Source organism: Dromiciops gliroides, chromosome 3 (genome assembly GCF_019393635.1).
Source record: "Dromiciops gliroides isolate mDroGli1 chromosome 3, mDroGli1.pri, whole genome shotgun sequence".
NCBI classification, from domain to species: Eukaryota; Metazoa; Chordata; class Mammalia; order Microbiotheria; family Microbiotheriidae; genus Dromiciops; species Dromiciops gliroides.
In genome coordinates, this window is record NC_057863.1 from 181,245,170 (window position 1) to 181,269,930 (window position 24,761).

At 36.5% G+C, this 24,761-nt stretch overlaps 1 protein-coding gene across 1 annotated transcript in view; it reads right to left on the bottom strand.

The window, feature by feature from the left end:
- The window catches only part of CCDC138 (coiled-coil domain containing 138), a 60,981-nt gene that overhangs the window by 24,164 nt on the left and 12,056 nt on the right, over positions 1-24,761 (bottom strand). Inside the window, exons 6-13 of the mRNA XM_043996381.1 lie at positions 23,139-23,297; positions 20,490-20,609; positions 17,328-17,405; positions 17,113-17,220; positions 15,444-15,602; positions 14,391-14,507; positions 7,904-8,093; positions 1,485-1,661 (exon numbers count right to left, since the gene is read on the bottom strand). Of these exons, the coding sequence (XP_043852316.1) occupies positions 1,485-1,661; positions 7,904-8,093; positions 14,391-14,507; positions 15,444-15,602; positions 17,113-17,220; positions 17,328-17,405; positions 20,490-20,609; positions 23,139-23,297 (1,108 nt within the window). The remainder of the gene's footprint in view (positions 1-1,484; positions 1,662-7,903; positions 8,094-14,390; positions 14,508-15,443; positions 15,603-17,112; positions 17,221-17,327; positions 17,406-20,489; positions 20,610-23,138; positions 23,298-24,761) is intronic.

A 24,761-nucleotide genomic window follows, 5' to 3' on the forward strand; every position in this document is an offset into this window, starting at 1 on the left:
GGCTGGTGCTCTATCCACTGTGCCACCTAGCTACCCCAACATGGGAATTTTTGTAGGCAGCAGAAAAGCAACGAGTAGTTAAGGGAGAAGAAAAAAAGGTTATTGAGAAAGTGACAGAGGAGGCACTCTGCTTGAGAAGACAGGACAGAATGGGATCATGGGTGCATGTAAAGGCAAGAAAGGCCTTCTCTTCACATGAGATGCGTAAAGGAGAACACAGGAAGATATGTGAGTGGGATGAGATGAGAAGGAAGTAAAAGGCTTCAATATTTTTGGTGACATATGAAGCAAGGTTCCTAGCAAAGAGTTCGGAGGAGTGGGTGCCATGGGAGATATGAGGAGGAATAAAAAAGGTTTGGAATCCTTGGTCTGGTAAGTAGGACAGTGCTTTGAATAGAGAGGTATAAAAGGACTGCATTGCTTCAGTGAGAGTCTAGTTGAGATTACGTAACATAAATTTGTAGTGGACCTAGTCAGCATGGTTTACATTCCAATCCAAACAGACAATCCTCTGAATAAAGAAATCTTCTAAATTCCACTGTTTGTCTTTGAGGAAATATCACCTCTCCCATCAGTCTTTTTTTTTTTTTTAGTGAGGCAGTTGGGGTTAAGTGACTTGTCCAGGGTCACACAGCTAGTAAGTGGTAAGTGTCTGAGGCCGGATTTGAACTCAGGTACTCCTGACCCAGGGCCGGTGCTCTATATCCACTGTGCCATCTAGCTGCCCCCTCCCATCAGTCTTGAGAGGGGCTCACTTCCACCTCTCTGAATCTTTATCTTCCCTCAAGGCTCAGGTCAGGTGTCAATTCCTCTACAATATCTCATCTTCCTAATTGTTAGTATTCTTTCTTTCCTGTAATGACCCCAAATTTATTCATCTGTATATATGTTGTATCCCCTTAGGAGAATGTAAGCTCCTTTAAGGCAGAGAATATTTTATTTTTATCTTTGCCTCTATACCACCCAGGACAGTTCTTTATAACATAGTAGACACTTAAATGAAGTTAGCAAATAAAAAGATGACAAAATCTAACGTTGGTGAAGTTGTGAAAAAATGGTGGGCATGCAATTACACTGATAGTGGAGCTGAGAAATGGTCCAAACTTTTTGGGAAACAATATGTAATTATGCAATAAGGTCAGAAAAAGCAGCAGGAAATGTGAACAATCCAAATAGAACTATGTCAAAGAAAATGGGTATCACTTAGGGATAAGTTAATAATCAATAAATAACAGAAATTATAATCATGTACAATTATAACCTCTAATTTCTTGTTCAATTCAACTTACATGATTTTCTTTTAATATTAATATTAACTTGTATATGAAAGCCAAATTAAAATTTTACCTTTAAAATGTAATAAAATAAATTTGTATTGAACTGAAATGAACTACCATCCCTGGATATTCCAGAGGTTACCTCTTAAAGCAAAAGAAAAGCATCATCTTCACTTTTTTCTAAGGATATGCAATTCTAAAACTTACGAGATTCGACTGTCATTTGAAGTAAGCTATCCATGACATTGGAGAGCAGTCCTTTATTGGTTATTTTTAGATGACTTAGTAGAACTGGCACAGCTTGATACTCCAAAAACAAGGCTTTTCCTTCATCTATCTTCAAGTCCAAGCAAAGCGAATCAAATGCCTGGGCCAGGTAATCAACTGAAACACATCAAAATATGAAATCAACAATTTGTCATAATCACTACTGTAATCATTAATCAGACAGAAGAAAACTAAAACTGTCACTAACAAATCTTCGAAAGAAACAAAAGTGAAAGACTTGAGAAAAGACAACAAAATTAAATTTAATTTTTCCCTCCCCTGGATTTGTTGGAATTTGAATTGAGAAAGAGGAAATAAATCCCTCACTTCCTTCCAGGCTCAGCTCAAGTGCCACATCTTTTAGCAGGCCTTTTTTGATTGCCCCAGTTTTACGTGTTTTCCTTTTCCCACAAAAAAAAAAAGTTTGCTTTGTATATGTTTTGTATGTGTACATATTCTCCACTGTCCCTACCTTGAAGTAAAATGTAAGCTCCTAGAAGGCAGAGAATGTTTCATTCTTATCTTTGTATGAACAGTACCTAGCAGTCCCTGACATACAGTATGCTCTTAAATGTTTACTGAACAGATAATGTAAGATGAAGTAGGCTAACATTACACCTATAACTTTAAAGCTTTTAAATTTCCAATACATATTTGTGGTTTGAGATCACATTTTAGCACTGAGAAACTTAAAGACAGAAAACAAAACCAATTCTCTTTTAAATAAAAACTACCCTCACCAAGAAGTTAAAAAAAAAAGCCAATGAGTGCTCATCCAGGTGCTGCTTCAAGATCTCAAAAGAGAAGGAGCCTACTGCCTTCCAAGGCAGTCCATTACAGTCTTAGTTCTAATTGCTGCCAACTTTTTCCTTTCATCAAGCCCAAATCTTCCCATTTTTACCTTTTAACCACTGCTCCTAGTATAGCCCTCTGGGGCTAGAACAAGTCTGAATCTTTAATATATGATATCCTTCAGATACTTAAAGATAACTATCTAAGCACATCCTTTCCAAATCTTCACTTTTCTAGGCTAAACATCTCCAGTCACCAAAAATAATATATTTTTCATTATGTCTTAAGGATACTACATATTTTTTTAAAAATTATTACTTATATAAATCCAAGTGTGGCAGCGAGGTGGCAAAGTGGATAAAGTATCAAGCCTGGAGTCAGAAAGACTCATCTTCCTGAGTTCAAATCTGACCTCAGACACTTCCTAACTGTGTGACCCTGGACAAGTCACTTCACCCTGTTTACCTCAGTTTCCTCATCTATAAAATGAGCTGGAGAAAGAAATGGCAAACCATTCCAGTATCTTTGCCAAAAAGAAACCAAATGGGGTCACGAAGAGTCAGACACAACCGAAACAACTGAACAACAACTGAACAACAACAACGACAACAAATATAATAGCTTCCAAAATGCTTGCGTGCTTAGCACTGAAAATCTTTTACAAACCTGGCTCCAGCTTTTGTCTAGGTTTTTAAAATATCATACCCTTCATACACTTTGACAGCTGTAACGATTGGAATGACGCCACCTGCTGGAGACTTACTGTAGAAAAGCTCTGCCATGAGGTGAAGGCCTCTGAAGACAAGCCATGTGGTCAAGATCCTTAGCGTCAGAAGTGACATTTGCCTGTGGGTACTGTCTATCAAGGTTACCAGCCAATCAACTTGAGGAACCTCCCATTTCTGGGAGGGGGACATGAAGTAGGAAGTGGACTCTGGCAGAAGGGTTCTGTCTCTTTTGGTTTAGCCATGGCGGGTCGAATAATAGGGTCTCTTAGAAATAGCTAGATTTTTACCTTTCTCTCTGATCCTAATGTTCTTTAATAAATACTTAAACATTTAAATACTCTTGCTAAAGCTTATAATTTACTGGTGACCACTCAGATATTTTAGACAGTATAGCTAGAATTTTAGCCCCCCCTTTACACAGCCTAGCCAGACTGGCTGGCCTTCTTGTGATTCTTCACGCACACAAAACTGTCTGGTCTCCAAGCCTAGGTTCTGGAATGTACTTACAATCTCTTACAATTCCTAGTTTCCTTCATGTTCAACTCAAGCTCCATCCTTTTCCATGAGGACTTTCCTAATGGTTCCATATTATTCCATATTCTATGCCTCCACCTAAATATTCCCTTGTACTTATTCTGTAGATGCACATAATTTACCCTGACAGAATATAAGATCCGTCAAGGCAAGGAGTGTTTAATTTGTTTTTGTATCTTCCTGCACCAAGATAAAGAAATACTCTGCTGAGTTTCTAACATTACAAAAATATACATTGATCTTAAATGGGATTTCTTAATCCAAAAAAAAAATCCAAACTCTAGTTCCTTCACTACCTAGCAACCCTAAGAAATTTCATGTGCCAATCAAAAGCTCAAGTTTAATGATATTTCATCCTTCTCATGTGGATACCTTGTATGCCAAGTGACTTCAGAAAGGAAAAGCAAAATCTGGCTAAGGATATATAGATATAAGTATATAAATTCCAGAAAAACATTCTCTCTAATGAGCTTACACCTATTTTTTTCTCAAAAACTATTTAGTATAACTGCCATTAAAAATGACAAGGGGCAGCTAGGTGGCGCAGTAGATAGAGCACCAGCCCTGGATTCAGGAGGATCTGAGTTCAAATCCAGCCTCAGATACTTGACACTTACTAGCTGTGTGACCCTTAACAAGACTAATGTTCTAAAGACAATTTTTAAAAATCTGACCTGCAATTTCATCAGTGTATGGAACTCCTGGGTGAGAACTTTCTCTATCAATACTAATACTTTCTCTGAAATGTACCATTTTAGAATTCTCTTTGGTGACACACAATAAAATATCTAATGTGTCATTTATATCACAAAGGAATAAATTATTTAAGATGCTGTCATGAGTTTAACAATTCAACATTTATTAAATCCCAGCATCACTCACACTACCACCACTTGGTCCAGGCCCTCATTACCTCTCACCACGACTACTCAAGAAGTCTCCTATTTATTCCCCTTACCTCATGCTTGTGCCTACCCCAATTCATTCTCCACAGAGCAACTGATGTAGGAGTCAAAAAGAGGTTAATAGAAAAACCTAAGGCCCAAACTCTAATTCATATATGAGCTCTAAGAGGAATTCAGACCCCAGTTAATGGATAACTTACAAGTCAGGATGCTAAGTTCTCTTACCCACAGAAATCAGTACCCATAACAGGAACAGAGGGAGCTGGGCCATGAAGGCCTAAGACTATAACAACGATACATTGACAGGCTATAGAAACTCAAACTAGCAATAAATGATAAATGAAGATGTTTTGAAAGTAAGCATGGGAACCAGAAGGAGACATGTGCAGAAAAGGCCAAATTTGTCCCCAGATTCACCTTATGATGCAGAAACCCCCAAAACACACCTCCACAGAAAAAGGTACCTGCCTCAGGGATTGGCTTAGGACTCTAGGAACTCCAAATTAGGACAGGCACTCCCCTGTACCTCCCAAAGGTGGAGATTATTATAATGAGACTGATAATCAATTTATCAATACTATAAATATAACTGTATTTTCTTTCACCATTTGAGAGATACCTTTCCATTTTTCTGGTTCTCTCCCTGTGTTCACTCACAGTATTTCAATAAAACTTGGGAAACTGAGTCACTGAGTCTTGTAATTCTTTTGGGGCAACTCACAATCAATTTGACCCTAATTCCATCCCACATCACAACCAAAGTGATTTACATAAAGCACAGGTCTGGCCATGCCACTAACTTATTCAACAAACTCCACTAATCCCCCATTACCTCAAAGATCCAATATAAATGCGTCATTTGCTTCATTTCAGCATTCTAATCTCTGTACAATCCTTCCTACCTTTTCTGTCTTCTTACACATTACTACTCCTTCATACACTTCTGCTGATCCCCACACACCTTCTACTCTATCTCCCATCTTCATGCTATTCTGTCCTTTGTTCCTGAAATATACTCCTGACCTCCACCTCTTAAATCCCTTGTCTTCTTCAAGACTCGGCTCAAATGTCACCTTCTATGTGAAGCCTTGCCTGATTCCCCTATATCTTAGTGTACTCACCACTTGCATTTATTTTCTATGTGTTATGTATAAACGTATACAACAATATACATGTACCCATTGTGTACTCTTGCAGTAGAATGCAAGATCCTTGAGGGTAAGGAAGCATTTCACTTTTGTCTTTGTGTCACCAGAGCTTAGCACAGTTCCTTGCATAGAGCAGTAGGTGCTTAAAAATAACTGACGGTTGAGTAAACAAAATTTTTTACATTATATTTTTTAAAAGTTTATGAATATCAAAAAGCACAAACTTCTGAAAATTATCCTTCTATGGTAATAGCTTGTAAACAGCTGCTCTCCAAATAATGGAAATAGTTATTTTTTTGCAAGTGAAATTTCTCTACTACACAATATATTACTATACCATATTGCAATTTATCCTCAAATTATTTTTGTCACATTGTTTGCATTTTAGAACAGAAATCCGACAATTAAGAATTAGAATTGTAGATTATTATAAAGTGTGAAGCATTGGTATGAAAATAATATCCACATGAAAAATCTTCAGAAATAAAGATTTTAACCCAGAAGTCACTAATTTAATTAATAAATGATTTCCTATAGAATCTGTTCCAAGGAAAACTATAGAAAACTATCTTTCTACAATACTGGAGCAGTTCTTAAATATTTGCAATATAGTAAAATCAAACATTGTTCAGTTAAATAACAGAATCTGCTATGTCTCATTTTAATTTAGCAAAAAGATTAATCTGAAGTAGACTTAAATCATGAATTAATAATTTCTCTATAGGAGCAAAAGTTTAATCACAGCGCCACCTACTGTATTTCTTTAAGTTGACAAGAATGATAATTTCTCATTAATATCCAATCTTCTGATAAGGTTTAAAATAAGTTGTATACTTCAGGGTATGATCAATTTTCCAATAGGGTATATAGTATCATTTTTTAATAACTGCTTTGTGATCTTAATTTTTCTAACATTGAAGCTTTCTAAAAAGCAGCACCAAAAATTTCTTATTCAAAAGAACTGGAAAGGACCTGAGAGAGGAAATAAAGAAATTGAAGCTCACAGAAGTAACATGACATGTCCAAAGTCACAAGCAATAGCAGAACTGGAATTAGAACCCAGTATCTTAATCCAGGACTCTTTTTGCTGAGAGTATGAGCCCCTCATCTGTTGTTAGACTCTATAAATCTTTAATCAGATGCTCTCTGATTTGGAGCAGGAGGAAAGCTTCTAATAGTTATTGGTATGTGAATATACCTTTAAAATCTGGAATTTGCTATGCACTTCTACACAGTAGTGATGTGTTTGTTGAAGAGCAGCCTCAAAAAAAAAAAAACCCCACAGGGGCAGCTAGGTGGTGCAGTGGATAAAATACCAGCCCTGGATTCAGGAGGACCTGAGTTCAAATTTGACCTCAGACACTTGACACTTACCAGCTGTGTGACCCTGGGCAAATCACTTAACCCTCATTGCCCCACAAAAAACCAAAAACATGAAAAAACCACAAAAACCTCCAAACGCTCATTTCTCATCTGCCTCTACTTTTCTCCAATAAAAGCAAGGATGTAATAATAGCTAGACAAAATGAATAATGGGTTAAGACTGCAGGAGTATAAAACTATAGTCATATTTATGAGGCTTTACTATGCCTTTTTCCTACTGGACAGCAATGAGAAGTTAATGGGCAGGAACAGAAAGAATACATCCAGTAGTAGAAGGATTGGGGTCCCACCCAAGAATAACAGCATTTACAATAATATGACAAGGCTGAGATACTTAGATATCAATTTTTTCTCCCCATCCTTCCACCACTGCCCCCCAAAATCTAGAGTGTTAAAGGCAAATTAAAAGCAGAAATAGGCAAACACTTTAAATCATTTCTAACATAATTAGAAGGTAAATAATGTTCCTGAGAAAACTTAAGATTTGGCAATGACCATATAACCAGGGTCCTGGTTACAAGCCTCAGATTTTCTAAAAGATCTCCTGTTCCTTATCCACTAAGAAGACAAAGAAATTCACTTAGAAATAAATAAGAATCTCCAATAGCTAGAGCACTAAACTCCACTTTAATTCACTGTCACTCAGTGTCCACTTATGATAAATACTCATGACATAACAAAAGCTGCTATAATAGCATGAGAAAATTAACTGAACATTTTTAGAGTTCTAATAAAATAACCCAAATCAGAACCTTACACTTTACAACTTTAAAACCTTTACAGACAGTGGAAGTCATTGAATAATAGCTTTTCTTTATATGTCAGGTATTTAACAAAAGTAAAGCTACAAATAGATTTTGAGAGCTTACCTTGAGTTACTGTTTTGAGTACAATTAAAGTCGACAGAAATCTTAAAGGTAAGTTTGGGCTCTTAAAGAAAACTGCTGTCTTTGGCTTAGTTGCCACAAAAAGTTCTGGAGAGGCATCATGAGTTCCCTTAGTTACTCCTTTGAAGAGTTCTTCACCTAGCCGCCTCATTGTTGCAGTCATAGTTGAATGCTGTTAAAAAGATGTACTATTTTCAGTGTGTCTACACATGTACATACATCAAAGCAAAATGCAAGTTCTAAATAGTTTGTGTTTTAAATTCTATATTAGAAAAAGACCTGGGTGGGGGGGCAGCTAGGTGATGCAGTGGACAGAGCACTGGCCCTGGAGTCAGGAGGACCTGAGTTCAAATCCAGCCTCGGACACTTGACACTCACTAGCTGTGTGACCCTGGGCAAGTCACTTAACCCTCATTGCCCTGCCAAAAAAAAAAAAGAAAAGGAGTGACAGGAAGTAGTTCTGAGACCTGAACAATCCTAGACCAGAGGTTTCAACTTCCTGAGCCCTCTAAAACCACAGCCCTCTGACCAAAAACAGGGGTCCAATCCCGGGAGGTGGAGGTCATTGTAGGAACCCAAGTGACGCAGGTTCACTTCAAAAACTTGGAAGGAAGCAGGGCCTGGCCCTGATACAAAGTTCTACGTAGCAACTAAGGATAGAGAGATGAGTAAACATAAGAAGATAAAGCCTACCACAATTATAATAGAGCCAACCCAGAACTTTTCAGCTTTGAGACAAGGTTGAAAAGGAAAACATTAGATATTTCACCAGGATATTAATACCTAGAAGAAATCAAGCACAAGATTTTTTAAATTGATCATTTCTATTAACTCTATTGCCTTGAGAATTGGAAAAAAAAAAGGCAAAGCAAATAATATAAGAAAAGCATGCAAACCCTGATATAAGAGGTGCCTTTTTTTAAAAGGCAGGAAAAAATGAACAAGTCAGGCAAACAAACAAAAAAAGATGATGAACAAATGAGGAGAAAAGAGAGACTGCAAAATAAAGTAAGAAAACAAGTAAAATAAAGGGAAAGAATAATTCAATGGATTTTTGACTCCATAATTAAGAGTGTTGCCTTGGGGCAGTTAGGTGGTAAAAGCACTGGCCCTGGAATCAGGAGGACCTAAGTTTAAATGTGGCCTCAGACACGACACTTACTAGCTGTGTGACCCTGGGCAAGTCACTTAAACCCAATTGCCTTGCCCCAAAAAAACTGGATAATCTCAATCTATTCATACCTTCTCAACTTATGCAACTCTTGCCCATCCCCCCCCCCCAAATCCTTCACAGAGGGACCTCTAGGTCTTCCTCTGGATTCCTTGATATTCTGTGTGCACAAATAAGGCAAATGAGTCGTCCACCGGGGATAAACCCTCTAATGGTGCCTGATCTCTTTTTTTTTGGCTGGGCAATGAGGGTTAAGTGACTTGCCCAGGGTCACACAGCTAGTAAGTGTCAAGTGTCTGAAGCTGGATTTGAACTCAGGTACTCCTGAATCCAGAGCCGGTGCTTTATCCATTGCGCCACCTAGCTGCCCTGCCTGATCTCTTTTTCAGGCCATGCAACTCTCATATGCTTTATACCGCTTCCATTGAACACCACTTCTTCTTCTTAGGAGGCAGTATGGTGTGTGCATAGAAAGCCTACCATGGAGTCAGGAAGACCAGGGTCCAAGTCCTGCTTGATAGATACTAGTTATTATGACCATGGATAAATCAATTAAACTGTTTAGTGTCCTAGGCAACTTTCTAAAAGTCTACGAAGTAGAGACAAACTGCTCTCTTCCCCTGCTAAAAGAAGTCTCTAGATGAGGAATTACCTGCATCAATGAAATCACCCCTTCCTTTCCAACAACAAAATCTCATTTTTATTCTTCCTTTTAATTTGGTGTTCTTCATCTTTATGCTAACAAGGAGAGGCTATTGTACATAGACCACTGATTCAGAATGTTAAGGAATCATTTTCTGTCAGAATACAATTAATTCCATGGCAGAGGTGGGGGTGGGAGGAGTTACTTAGTCCTTATCATGTCTGGGGCCACTCAACTCTCTTCCTAAAGAAAATGTTTATGACATTTAGAAATGAAACCTGCATTAATTTATAAGCCTTCCTTTCTCCTGAGCTATATTTACAATACGCTCCACTGGCTACTTTCATCTTAACATTTATCAAGTATTAATGTCTATGTTGACTCAATTGAAAGCATTACACAATTTATCTCCACATTCTCTGCAACAGGTATTGTTGCAAAACATACAATAATCTTGGTGGTCATTACAAATGTTCATCACAAGCAATGCAATAAATTATGAGCAAGTGTCCCACTAAATGTTTGTGGTTGCCTTTGGAACTACAGTGAAACTAACTTTATTAATGTCTTTGTCTTTCCAAGGAGAACTTTGAATTCATTCCTCCAATTGGCTTCAACTTTCTTCTGTCTTCTGGTTTTGTGTATTGTGAAAACGTCACTATTGGTATAATTCAGTTCTTTTAGAAGTATACCCACTGAATGGTCATTGGACAATTAGCAAAATCAATCAATCAATAAATAAACATTGAGCGTCTATTTTCCAGGTACTATGCTAGATGACAGGGATGGGATAAAAAGACAAAAATGAAAGAGTCTTATCATAGGAAACAAACATGAATACATACAGAATAAAAGGCGATTTGGTTGGAGGAGGAGAAGGTGCCTAACAACTGGGGAGAATCAGACAAGGTTTAATACAGAATGTGACACTTAAGCTGAATCTTGATGGAAATCAGGGGTTCTAAGAAGTGGAGGTAAAAAGGGAGAACATTCTAGGGATAGTGGATAGCCAGTACAAAGACATGGAGATGTGATTGAAATGAAGTCTCATGTCTGAGGAAGAATAAAAATAAGGCCAATATGGCAGGAACACAATGTGTGAAAACACGCAATGTATAAAAAAGTAATTAAGGTAAACTGGGTGGGGGGCAGCTAGTTGGCACAGTGGATAAAACACCAGCCCTGGATTCAGGAAGACCTGAGTTCAAATCCAGCCTCAGACACTTAAAACTTACTAGCTGTATGACCCTGGGCAAGTCATTTAACCCTCACTGCCCTGCCCAAAAAAAAAAAAAAAAAAAAAAAAGGTTAGCTGGGGCCAGATTGTGGAGTGCTTTGAGAATCAAACAGAAGAGGTAATATTTGATCTGGAGGTTATTAAGTAGAAAAGTGATATGGTCAGACCCGAGCTTAAGAAAAACAACATTAACAGCTGTGCGGAAGACATCAAGAGTGATAAGAGACATGGCAGGGGCAAATTGGGAGGCTGCTATTTTAATAGTTCTGATGAAAGTTATGAAGGCCTGAACTAGAGTGGTGGCTCTGTCAGTGAAGAGGAGAGGAAAGACCAAAGAAATGTTGCAGAAGTATAAATTGCAAGATTTGGCTATTGATTAGATATGTGGGGTAATAGTGACAAGGGGAGATTTTAAGTCCTTTGTTCTCGAAGAGGACCATGACATCAGGAGGTGATATCATGACTTGCAGTGAACTGGATTTAAGTGAGGGCTGTGCAAGGTCACCAGCCTTACTCTCTTTGCCAGATTCATCTGGGTCCAGTGACAAGATATACATCAAGACAAGTGGACATTGCCCCAGATGTTTGCTGCAATCAGGTTAAGTGACTTGCCCAGGGTCACACATCTAGTAGGAGGTGAGATCTGAACTCAGGTCTTCCCAACTTCTGGGCCAGTGCTCTATCTACTGCACCACCTAGCTGTCCCAGTGTAGATGTAAACAATGTTCTAAGCAGTGCTGATGGTCAAGTTCCCCAGTAAGGACAAGGAATGATTTTTCCCCACTACAAACACTTCTGTATGTATTTTTTACCCTAGAAGAAACCTGACAGTAAGATAGGCCAGTCCTCCAAAACACAGAAAAGCTGCTAATGTCCACTTGCAGTCAAACCATTTTTCGTTAATCAAATAGTTGCAGATGGGATAAGAGAGAGTTTCTATAAGCCCTGACAGGTCAGACTGGCAAACCTTAGTGACTGAAAGGGCGATGTAGCCCTTAACAGAAATAGTGACTTTGGAATAGGCACAGGTTTATGGGAAAACATGAGTTCTGTATTAGACATGCTGAGTTTGAGATGCCTACTAAGATATCCACTATGAAATGTGTAACAGACTGTTGGTGATATAGGATTAGAATGCAGAAGAAAAGTCTGGTCCTGAATATATATAAATGTACATCATCTGTTTAGAAACAATGAAACTAAACTTACAAGAGATGGTGATGTCACCAAGACAGAAAGCACAGAAAAAGAAGAGGCCCTACAACAGAACTATAAGAGGTAAGATATGCAGTGCAGCTAGTTGGCGCAATGGATAAAACACCAGCCCTGGATTCAGGAGGACTTGAGTTCAAATCTGGCCTCAGACACTTGACACTTACTAGCTGTATGACCCTGGGCAAGTCACTTAACTCTCACTGCCTGCCCCGCCCCCCCCCCAAAAAAAGAGTTAAGAGATAGATGAAGACCAAATAAAGGACACTAAGAAGAAGTGACTAGACTGGCAGAAGAACCAAAAGAAAACAATGTCACAAAAACCCAAAGAAGAAAAGTATCCAGGAAAGGCCAGTCAACCATTTCAAATGCTACCAAAAGACCAAGAAGGATTAGGACTAAGAAAAAACCAACAGATTTGTAAATAACGAAACATTCGCATCTTTGGAGAAAGCAGCTTGAGTTAAGTCATGGGGTCAGAGGTAAAATGTTGATAAGTGAAAGGAGAGTAAGTATAGGTAATAAGTGTAAACACCTTACAAGTTGGAATGAGAAAGAGAAGAAATTTAAAACAGTAACTTGAAGGCATGCTTTTTTTGTTTGTTTTTTAAAGGGCAGGGAAACTTGGACATGTTTGTAATCAGTAGAGAAAGAGTCAGTAGATAGGGAGAAACAGAAGATTTAGAGGGGTGGGAGGATTGTTTCATGCCTGGTTCTTGCATCCCCAGTACATGTAGGCACACAGTAAGCTTGTAGTAAATACTCATTAACTGAATGAATGACTGTCGGAGAAACTGCCTAGAGGAAATGAGGAGACAGCATCAAAAATGCACCTGTAGGGGCAGCTAGGTGGCACAGTGGATAGAGCACCAGTCTTGGAGTCAGGAGGACCTGAGTTCAAATCTGGCCTTAGACACTTAACACTTACTAGCTGTGTGACCCTAGGCAAGTCACTTAACCCCAATTGCCTCAGCAAAAAAACAAAAACAAACAAACAAAAATGCACCTGTAGAGGAGCTGGGAGTAAAGAAGGAGAGAATGGGGAAATAAGAGAGAGTTGTGAAATGTAGAGAAGGGGAGAAGAGAAAAGAGGAGAGAGGCAAAGAGCCTTTATTTTCTCATACAGTTAAGTATGAGGTAAAGTCTTCCGCTGAGAGGATGGAATCCTAGAAGGCAGTATGGGAGCTCTAAGGAAAAAAGACAAGATTTGGAACAGCTACTGTGGGGAGTAGAAGGTCTGTAAGTGTGTATGTGTGACATGTCTCACACACACACACACACACACACACACACACACACACACACACACACACAAAACGCGCATGCGCACGTGTGCACACACTCAGAAGGACTGGTTTGTGGCAGTGTTGGTCCAATGAAGATCAGCTAACAGGACCTAGTCAGAAGTTTAAGGAAGTCGACAGTGGGAATAATCCAAATTTGGGATTTGGCACAGCAGGAAGGGCAATCAGGATCTGGATTAGGTGATAAATTTGAATAGAGTGAGTGATGGTGATATAGTGAGAATACAGAAATGGAAGTGGGGAATAAGGAATATGTCACTCCCCCCACCCCAACCCAAGACCTGTGTGCTGGAGATGGAAGTGGGAGGCAAAGGAGGGTTTATAGTAGAGAAGGTACGATAGATACTGCATAGGATCACTAAGAATACAGTGTCATCTTGGGGGAACCATAGAGACTATGGGTGCCAGAATGTGGAAAGATCATGAGAGGAAGAAGTCTAAAATGAAAGGAAAGTTTGTTAATTATAAAATAGGAGACCCAGAGAACACAGTACAAAAGCAGTCAGGACTAGAATAGGAACTCATTGGTAGGGTTAGGGTTGAAGGATGGGGATGAGAGAATGGGCAGTGGGATACTCCTATTTAGAGTAACAAAGCTAAGTTAATGTGTCTACTATCTAAAAGCTATGTGTTTCTTATAGCCCATTTCCCCTTTTCTCAATGCCCTGCATCTACCACTGCAAAAGCAGATAGGAGCCTCATAGGACTAAGTGGCATTTTGTGCTTTTCTTAGTTTCCTGGGCTGCTGTGGCCAAATTATTATCTTATCAGTCTGTTGGTAAAGAGACTATCTGTACTTAGCTAGACTGGTTATCAAAAAGCAGATACAGTCTGTCACTGGGACTATATTCAAGAAAGAATAATAAATGACTGTTAGTTGAAAATGGAGTATTATTAATTACCTGTGTTCCGTAATCTAGTTGCCTTATAGACCAATAAATAAATTTTATTACAGGCAAATGCAGTTTGAGGTTAACAAATGGCATCCACTGTAGCTGCTCTGCAATCACAGGCAAAAGCTAGAGAAAAAAAATGTTGGTTTTTTAAAATTAAGCCATTATATTTGAATATGTCCCAAAAATCTTCTGCACAAAACATTTTTTTCAAATTTTTTTTTTAGCAATTACAACATTATTAGAATAACCGTAAGACTTCCTTCAAAGTAACTACAAGGAAGGAGATAATACTCTTAGACATATAAGTTGTATTTTTATTTAAAACAAAACTGACTTATATGCATCAGTTCTGACACATTTCTTTTTTTAAAAGTTAGTCTTTTATAGTTACAATTCATGCCTAATAAAAAACCTTCATATTATTAACGCTGGTTAATTTCCATAATAGCAAAGGCCAAATAATAAATCATTAACTGGAATTCTATTTGTATTCAGACTATTATCAAGACTATTCATGTTTGTTTTAAGTAAGACAATTTTTCCTCTTCAACAAAATACTGCCTGTAAGTAAATGAGTTAGAGGAAACCAAGATCAACTAATATTCATGTACTGATACCTATAATTCCAGTTCCTCATTCACAATAGAAGTATAAACAGAACCCCAAGTCATTAATATACTAAATGTTCTTCCCTATTGCTGTTATTGTACTGTTGTATAATTATTAGTCTTAAATCTGATGAATAATTTGCCTTTTTTGGAAAAGATTTACTTGAGTCCATTTATAAATAAAAGGAAATATTTCTGTTACTTAAAGACAATAACCTGTCCTTGGGGGGGAAAATGCAGGCTACTAATTTGGAGTCAGACATAAGTAAAATGTACCTGAAATAAATAACAATACAAGAAAATAACAAAAATTCTCATTTCAAGAACTATGTTTAGAACTGAAAAAAGCAATGAAAATTATTTTCAACACTTTTTTTACATCTTGAATTACAATGCTGTTTTTAGAAAATGCAATATGGTTTCTTACTATATTTCAAAGTTTACAAAATACCTTTACACACTTCTCTTGAATATAGCTTTTAAGGGTGGAAAATTGGCAGCACTGCTTTTGATCATCTCCTTCACCATCTTCTGGTTTCAGTTTACTAAGATGATGGTCTGAGATCCATTCCATCAAAACAATTAAAATCTCATAGACACGTCCATTAATCTATAAGGCAGAAATCAGGTCATAATTTCTTTCATTTCAACTCATTACAGGAACTCAAACAACTTAAAAATTTCTCAGATGACTGCAGAAAAACCAACATAAATATTTTACTACACAACTGGTCTTTATTGGATTGATAAGGTTATCTTACTCTAAAATAACTAAAAAAATCCTTATGCAACATTGATGTTTGTTAACATACTATGTAATATATAAGTCTCCCCAAAATAAGTGTGTATGAAAACATTTTCCTTAGGAATCACTCAAAGTTCCTTATGTAAGTTTGGTACAATGGGATTTCCTTTTTAAAACTGGATATGAGAAGCCACAATAAAGCATTAATAAACTGAAAGATCTCAACAGCGAGCAAATTCCTACTTGAGGAATCTCTGCTGCAATTTCTTTCCTCAAAGAACAATGGAGAGAAATGTGACAAACACTTATTTAGATTCCTCTTCAAGGCATGGAGCTGTCCTTGGTTTCTAAAAGGCCATGCTTGTAGAGCCCCAGCAGATCCTATGCCAGAATTGAATGACCTGTGTATCTGACAACAAAGAAGAAGCTGAATACCAGAGAGCTGGCAAATGTTTCTTTTCTTATCTTTTCTTTTCTTTTCTTTTCTTTTTTTGGCCATAGCAACTCATTGAATCATCTACTAATGCACAGACGAGCTTCCATGTGCACCAAATTCCTGAAGTTTTGAAATGTGTGTACACATATTTATAGCATAAAAAAATACAAACTTAGAAAAACATGGCTTCACATACCACTTCTACACTTACTGGCTATGTGTCCCAGACAACTCCCTAGAATCCTGATTAAGTTATAGACAGGTTACTGATCTTTTCAGTTGGAAGAAGGAGTTCTTACATAGGGACACCCTGTAGTAATCTGACCACCTCATCTGTAATATGAAAAATCATGAACTCTAATGTACTACTTTTATAAAGCTGGGTTTTTTTGTTTTTTCTTTCTTTCTTTCTTTTTTTTTAGTGAGGCAATTGGGGTTAAATGACTTGCCCAGGGTCACACAGCTAGTAAGTGTCAAGTTTCTGAGGTCGGATTTGAACTCAGGTACTCCTGACTCCAGGGCCAGTGCTCTATCCACTGCGCCACCCAGCTGCCCCCAAAGCTGTTGTTTTTTTAAAAGATGAAACTAAGGTCCAGAGAAGGTAAAGTAATTTACCAAACACACAGCACTGACTTTTTGGCAGACTAGACAGTGGTCAAAAGATTCTTTTGTTGTCAACAAACAATAAATCTCAATATAAAGAGAATAAGGGGAAACAATCTAAACAACAACAGCAAAATTTTTTATATTAAGTAGTAGAGAACTTTTTATTCTGCGTTTCTGCTTTCCTGTCTCCTTCAAAGGCTTCATTTAAGTGTCAGACTCTAATACTCCAATTTTTAAATTTTGGATTACTTTTGATAAAGAGCTAAAAATGACCATTAAATATGTTCACTTTATCCTTCCTTTCTATTTACAAAGTTGTTGTTCATATTGTACCTTACTGATTCTTGAAGTTGATGTTTTTTCTTGCTTTGTAGTTTTCATTTCATGAAGGGATGGAGAAACAGCTTTACACTTCTGTACTGCCACAAAATTACACTTCCTCTGTAAAGGTATGTTACACCCACGAAATAAATGACATTTATCTTTAAAATGATCAAAAACAAAAGGACTTAAAAAAAAAAACTGATGTGAAAGAGTAGGAAACTCACCTGTAAATTCTCTAAACGACCTTGAACTTTTTTAGCTTGAATTTCCATTTTCTTGTTTTGTTCACTTACATCATTTAACTAAAAGGGTAAAATAAAATATTTGCAGAAATAAAATGTAATGAAATTCTCAATCATACTTCAGTCAATTAATAAACATTTATTAAGCACATGCTACATGTCAGACATTGTGCTAAATGCTGTGAACACAAAGAAAGGCCCAAAACAGTCCTTGCTCTCAAGGAGCTCACAATCCAATGTAGGAAAAAATATGCAAATAAATTTGTATAAACAACCTGTACACAGAATAAACTGGAAAAAAATTTAACAGAAGAAAGGAACTACAATTAAGAGAGACTAGGAAAGACTTCCTGCAGAAGGTAGAATTTCATCTTGTACTTGAAAGAAGCCAGCAAGTCAAGATGAGGAAGGAGAGAATTTCATGAAAGTACAGTTAGTGAAAATGCTCCAAGTGTTTTTGTTCAAGGAACAGCATGGAAGCCAGTGTCAATGTATTGAAGGAGGAGAGGGGAAGTGTAAGAAGTAAGAAGACCTGGGGGGAAGGGAGACAGGTCATGTAAGGGCTTTGCACAACAGACAGAGAATTTTAAACCTGATTCTGGAGGTGACGAGAACGCACCAGAGTAAGGGCATTTCTTTGACAGCTGAGCAGAGGATGAACTAGAGTGGGGAGAATTTTGTGGCAGGCAGACCAATCAGCAGGTTATTTCTGTAGTCCAGGTATGGGGTGATAAGGGTCTGCACCAGAGTCTTAACAGAGGAGAGAAAGGGGAATATGAGAGATGCTACAAAGGTGAAACTGATAGGCCTTCACAAAAGAGGAATGAGAGAGATTGAGGTGTCTAGGATGAGATGTAGGTTGTAAGGCTGGGGGACTGGGAGGATGGTAATGCCCTCAATGGTAATAGGAATACAATTATTATTTTGCCATGTATATGATATCTCAACTAAAATCATATTTCCACTATTTCATTATAAAGGTGACTGGCTTTTTAGAAATCTATGCTAGTAAGACAACAAGCTCTAGTCTATACTATAAATCTAGTAATTTTGGTATTATCTATTTTTATGTATTAGTGTACAAAAAACTAACTTTGTATATAGCCTACAGATCTGTCATCTGATTACCAGGCTAGATAAAAATAGAAAAGGATGACCAACAGACAAAGGATTTTAATGTGTTGGTAGGAGTACCCCAGTGATCTTTCAAAACATCAATAACAAAAAGTTTATGTGTGTTTTGCAATAACAACTCAAACTGAAATAGTGCATTAAAGGTTTACAAAATAAATACCTAAATCACAAATCAGAAAAGAAATGTCAAGAGTCTCTCTAGACAGGGCAATGTTATATTCTGTAAACTTATAATTCTCAATGCATCATAAATAAATGTATATATACTAGCATGAAAAATATTTGTCTACTATTTTTTCTGTCATCAGTGGTAATAAATGATGTATGTATGTGTTTGTATATATATGTATGTGCATATGCATATACTTCTATCAGCAATTTGAGAGCACAAACCTATCAGTATTCATCTATGCTTACATGAGGTCACTGTGAAAAAACATTGTCACTTAGTAGTGTGAAGAAAAATTTACCAATCCCCAATTTTTGTTTTCAGTCCAGAACAGACATTTGATCAACTACCACTAATGAGGCAGGTGAGCCTTAAGCAGTGAGGTGTCCTGAGGGTATGCCAGGTAGCTCAAACTGCTAACACCTTGACCACCACCTCCTTTCTGATGTCAGTGGAAAGAGACCAAAACTCAGAGCCTAAGAACACCAGGAAGTTCAGTGCCCAAGACTAGTTCAACTAGTAGCCTACAGCTATTATGGAGAGAAGCAACCTTTGCAGTGAAGTTGCTCACCAGCCCCATTACAACCAATACCAACTGCCAAACAATGGGCAGGCAAGCCCAAAAGACCCAGAAATAACAGCACCCCCAAACTACCAGCACTCCCCCCAGTCTGGCCTCTTTAAACAACAACCAGAGGAGCAAACTTTATAAAGAAGGGTTCCACCATCCCCAACAAGTGAGCCTGGCTTAAGCAGCAAGGAGTTCACAGGGAGAAACAAGAGGTAACAACATGTGCCAAGCAGTTCAAACCAATACCCTATTAACCACCACCTCCCCTTACACCCTTGTGGAGACATTTCAGGATACCCAGAGTCCAAGGGTCCTGGAAATTGCAATATCCTTCAAACTACCAGTCCTGTTTCCAGCCAATGTCTCATAGCCATCATTAAGGTGAGCAGCCACTGTAGAGAAGGAGCCTGCCATTCCAACCAGCACCAACACTACCCAGTGACCAACTGCCATCCAAGAACCCTGTGAATATCATTACCTGCCTCATACCACAAGTCCTGAGAAGTAATGTGTCAAGCTACAACCTGTCAACTGCTTCTATAGGAGCTGGCATCCACTACTCTTTTCAAAAGGACTGAAGAACTGAAAAAGGAAATTCTCACAACAAAAGTATCATCAAATAACTGAACATCAGAAATATATTTTTTTTTCCCAGTGGAAAAGACATTTAAAAAGATGTATTATTATCTGCTTCACCACTGTACCTTTAGATCAGGAACTGTCTTGCTTGTTCTATTTGTATCCCAATGATTAGCACATTATGTATACATCTCTCTTCCTCAAACAAAACAGACAGATAAAGGCAAATAAAGACAGAGATAGAGACTCTTCATTTTCCTGCCATGGTTTTTCCACCACCAAGAGCCTGAGAGTCAAAATTTTCACAAGTAAGAAAAGAACAAACAACATTGAGAAACAAAGGCTACAAAACAGTGGCTTAAGATATTCAATATGGCCAGAAACCAGTTTTTTAAGATATCATTTGTTCCCAAAGCCAGAAAATTTCTTTCACTGGCTACTAAAGACTAGTTTGTTATTTTGTTTTTTTAAACTCTAGTAATCCCTTTGTAATCTACAGAAATTTCATATTGTCAAAATCTAAGTTAGATACCAAAGTGACTGAGGAAAAACATGATCACTTAAGGATTGTCATGCTTAAAATAAGTCTTTGATAAAATTACTATTATTACCAAACTTTCTCTAAACATTAAGCATAATGTGTCTTAAGATTTAAGTTGTACACACAAATAAGAATGAAAATAGCTCTTGCCTGTTTTTTGAGGGTATCATTTAACTCTTTCAATGTGTCAAAAGATGACTTGAGTCTCTTGTTTTCTTTAGTCTTCTCTTTAAGAGCTTCTGTTAAGTGCTTAATTTCTTCAATGTGATGCTTAGGGGAAAAAATAACTTCTAAAAATTAGGTAAGGACATAGAATCAGTGATATGTTCAGAAAGTCACCAACTAACATCAATTAATTAAAAGCTATTGATATTTTAAATCATGCAGATCAAACGAAATTATAAAACTTCATGGCACAAATCTCACTACATGTGATAACTTAATCATCATAAGAATTGTGGCCACCTTAGTTTTTCTAGCAGTTCTTGTGAAATATGGAAGGTATCCCTCCCCAAGTAGAATGTTTTGAGCCATATTGAACAGGGTTTTATTGAGATTGATTTTTTTTTCTTTCCCAGACTGTTCCACTGATCAATTCTTTTGTCTTTAAGCAGAACCCACTAGGTTTTTTGATAATTACTACATTATAGTATAATTTTAAGTCTCAAGTGCTGTTGCCTCTTCATTACTACTGTTTTTTTCATTGTCTCTCTTGAGATTCTGGATGGTGTGCTTCTCTAAATTAATTTTGTTATTTTTTCTAGCTCTATAAAGTAATCTACATGGTAATTTGATTGGCATAGAACTAAAACTATACATTAAAGTGTTACCATTATTTGTATTATATTGGCATGACTCAAACATGATCAATGGGTATCTAATTAAATTATTCTGTAAAAAAAAAAGAATTGTGGCCACTTAACCTATGTTCAGATCACTAAGAATGAAACTCAGTGAACGAATAGAATCAAATATGGAAAAATAAGATAATGATAAAAATATTTATAAAATAGCAATGGATATGTTATATGGAAAATGTATGTTAAATTAAAATAAATTAATCAACATTTGATCACTTCCAAGAAGATCCTAAGTTCTGATAGAGAAAGCAATACTCAAAGAAAAAGACCTAATGAAACATTTGTTATTTGCCCAAATATTCAATTCTAAATTAAGAATGTATGTACAATTCAACATCTAAAGAGTAAAAATAATAAGCCAATCAATCAGATGTGTTATGTACATGACGATAACCAACCAGTATGATTGGTTTATTTTGTCAATGAATAAGACATACAATTTGGGGGCATGATGTAGACAGAGCCTAAGTGTATCTTATTTATTATGGTGATAAACAGGAAAGGATCTTGAATATCCTATAAGCATGATACAGAGCTTTAAAGAAAGTAGTCCAAAAATGGGTAAGATAAAGCAGAAACTAATGAAAACAGATGTTCAAAAGTTGCAGCAGCCCAAATACTTGGTCTTATTAAGCAAAGCTTCCTAGTAGTGTCATCTCTAAAACTGGATCATCACCAAATATGAAAATAACAAATTATATCTAAATAGGTATTTTAAAAAAGGATGGGATACATAAAGTGGATGAAATGATCCAAACCAACTTTTCCCTATTTTGCAAATTAAAATAAGAATGGCAAGCTTTAGAGATAAACTGCTAAAACTTTTAGTTCTCTTTACCCTCATTCAACTAAACAAGCAGGTTGCTTTAAGGTCTCATACTACCAAGAACCAAGTCAAGATTGTTCTCAAGTTAATTATAGAAATATTATGAAAATTAAGGGTAATTACTGCAGCCATTTTAAGCACAGCAGGTTCAGAGGCATGAAAAAAATACTTCACTAGAGTTGAGGAAAAGAAATATGAAAAACCACTGACCCTGATTATAGATTCAAAGATTTGGAGCTAAAGGGGACTTAAGATGTTACCCAATTCAATCCCTTTATTTTAAAATGAGGAAACTGAGGGCCAGAAAGGTTAAGTGACTTGCCCAAGGCCACATAAGCAGTAAGTAACAGAGGTGGGAATTGAACCCAAGTCTTCTGACTCCAAATCCCCTGTGCTTTTGACTGTACAACATTGTCTCTTCACTCAGGCTGAACATTCCTATTAGAATTTTGATTCCATGATCTTAAGGAAAAATAATTTTATTTCATTAAATTACAATCAAGTCAAAAAGTCAACATGTATTTTTGTTTTGTTTTGTTTTTTTGAACAAGTAGTTTTTGAGTCTAATACTTGCCAGACACTGTGCTAAGCACTAGTACAGCACTCACTAGTATAAACTTTTTAAAATCCAAGAGATACTAAAAATCCATCATATAAAACATATGAGTAAGAAATGAGAATGCAGAAAAGCACACAATCCAGGGTTTGGTAATACTTCTTGGCAGTGCAAATCCCTTCACTAGGGAACATGCCAAGCTAGGAATAAGTATCATAATAAATTAACTTCATTCCCTTTTTCTTGTGTAACAGCTTTAAAACTATCAGTAGTAAGCTTCATTTTGTCTCAAGCTCTCAACTTTACTTTTGGTTGAAAACCAGAAAAATATGACTGCTCAAAAAAGTTTCACTCAAGATACACATGCTTATTTATACTGATTTTAGTTACTAAGTCCTACTTTCCCCAAATTCAAATGAAAACAAATGTTCATTTCTACAGGGCCAACTTCATACCAAGTATACCCATAATGAAATCAAGCAATGAAACTCAGTTTAACTAGCTATGTCAAGAAAAAAAAGTGTTTACACTAAACTGAAATCTTCCTATATAGTTACCTCTTTCATAATTTGAAATTTTGTATGAATTTCTTCTTCAACACTTTTAATTTTAGTTAAAGCAAGTTCATGTTGAATTAGTAGCTCTTCTTTTTGTCTTAAAAAATGTTCTCGCTTTTGAAGTTGTGCAGAAAACTCCTGCTGTCCTGCAGTTTCTTGCTGTTTCAAAATAATCAAATTTTTTTAAAGTTTTTTTAAAACAAATCTAAAATACACATACATTTGATACAAAACATTGCTTTGGTGCAAGTTTAATTCAGTGAAATAAACATTCTTTAGAAAATACTTTTTTAACATGAACAATCATAACTTAATAACCCATACCAGATTGCTTGCTGTCTTAGGAAGGGAGAAAATTTGGAATTCAAAATCTTATAAAAATAAACATTGAAAGCTATATTCACATGTAATTGGGGAAAAATACTATTAAGATGGAAAAAATAACAATATTTTTGCATCAATTTAAGAAAAAAATTTAGGATCCTCACTAAAATGTGGATTGCACATTAGCTAGAAATAGCATTATGAGGAAATTTTAACTGAAATCTTGCAAAAGAATGTCCTAAGTCACAGAAAGCTGGACCTTCAAGAGAATCATGTTGCATCTCCCCACATTTGTGTTTTTGCCCTTAAACCAAATTGTGCTAAATTAAATGCCAGTTCTCTTAAAGAATAAACTGCTCTATTATGAACAAAAAAGTTATAACATAATTTTAAGAATGCACAATAATATTCCTGCTTGTTTCTGCCCAAATATCTATGAAAGATTTCAGGAATGTTTGTGGCCAACACTTATAATGACTGCAAAATGAAAGAGAAGATGTTACACATTTAATTTCTTCAAAAAGTAAAACTTCAAAAATTATAAACATAGGTCATAATATAACCAAAGACCCTGAATTGCAGGAACTCACACAAAAACAAATATAACCTTTCTTTGAAGGTCCTGATAATTTAAAAATCAATAAAAGGGTATCATTTTCCCCCAACAGGGGCCCAGAATTTAAGCTTACATCATAAACTCTATCGTTATAAGAAAAATATCATTTCCTCTTACTTTAAATTACTTTAGATTTGAAGTAAGGTAATTTTCTTAAAAAGTATTTCCTAAAGAACTTTTGTGAAGAAAAAATTTGAAGTGTGTTTACGAGGGATACAGGGAACCCCTCCAATGGAGTAATTTTCATCAGAGGGAATTGCTGAGATAATAAGGAAAAGACAAGGGAGAAAGAACACAAGGACCACAGTCTAAATCTCTGATTTTACAGTTGAGAAAGTTAAGGCTCAGAAAGGGAAATTGGTTTCCTTTCAAATTCTAAATTTATGATTTTATGATCTTAATAAGAGTCAGTATGGCATAATGTCAGGAAGACCTGGGCTCAAGTCCATTTGACAGATACTGTGTGCTGCCTGTATGACCCTGGGTAAGTCCATCAACTGCACAGAAAACACTACAAGTTGCAGAACATTTGCTGATCTGCATTAGTAGAGAGAACTTCCTCACCATGAGTTTGTCTGTACCTATCAAATCACAAGTTTAAAAAAATCCCAGAGAAGTGAAGCCAATTATAAAACAAACATATCTTTATCTGCCTGATGTAATTACCTTTAGACATTGCCCCC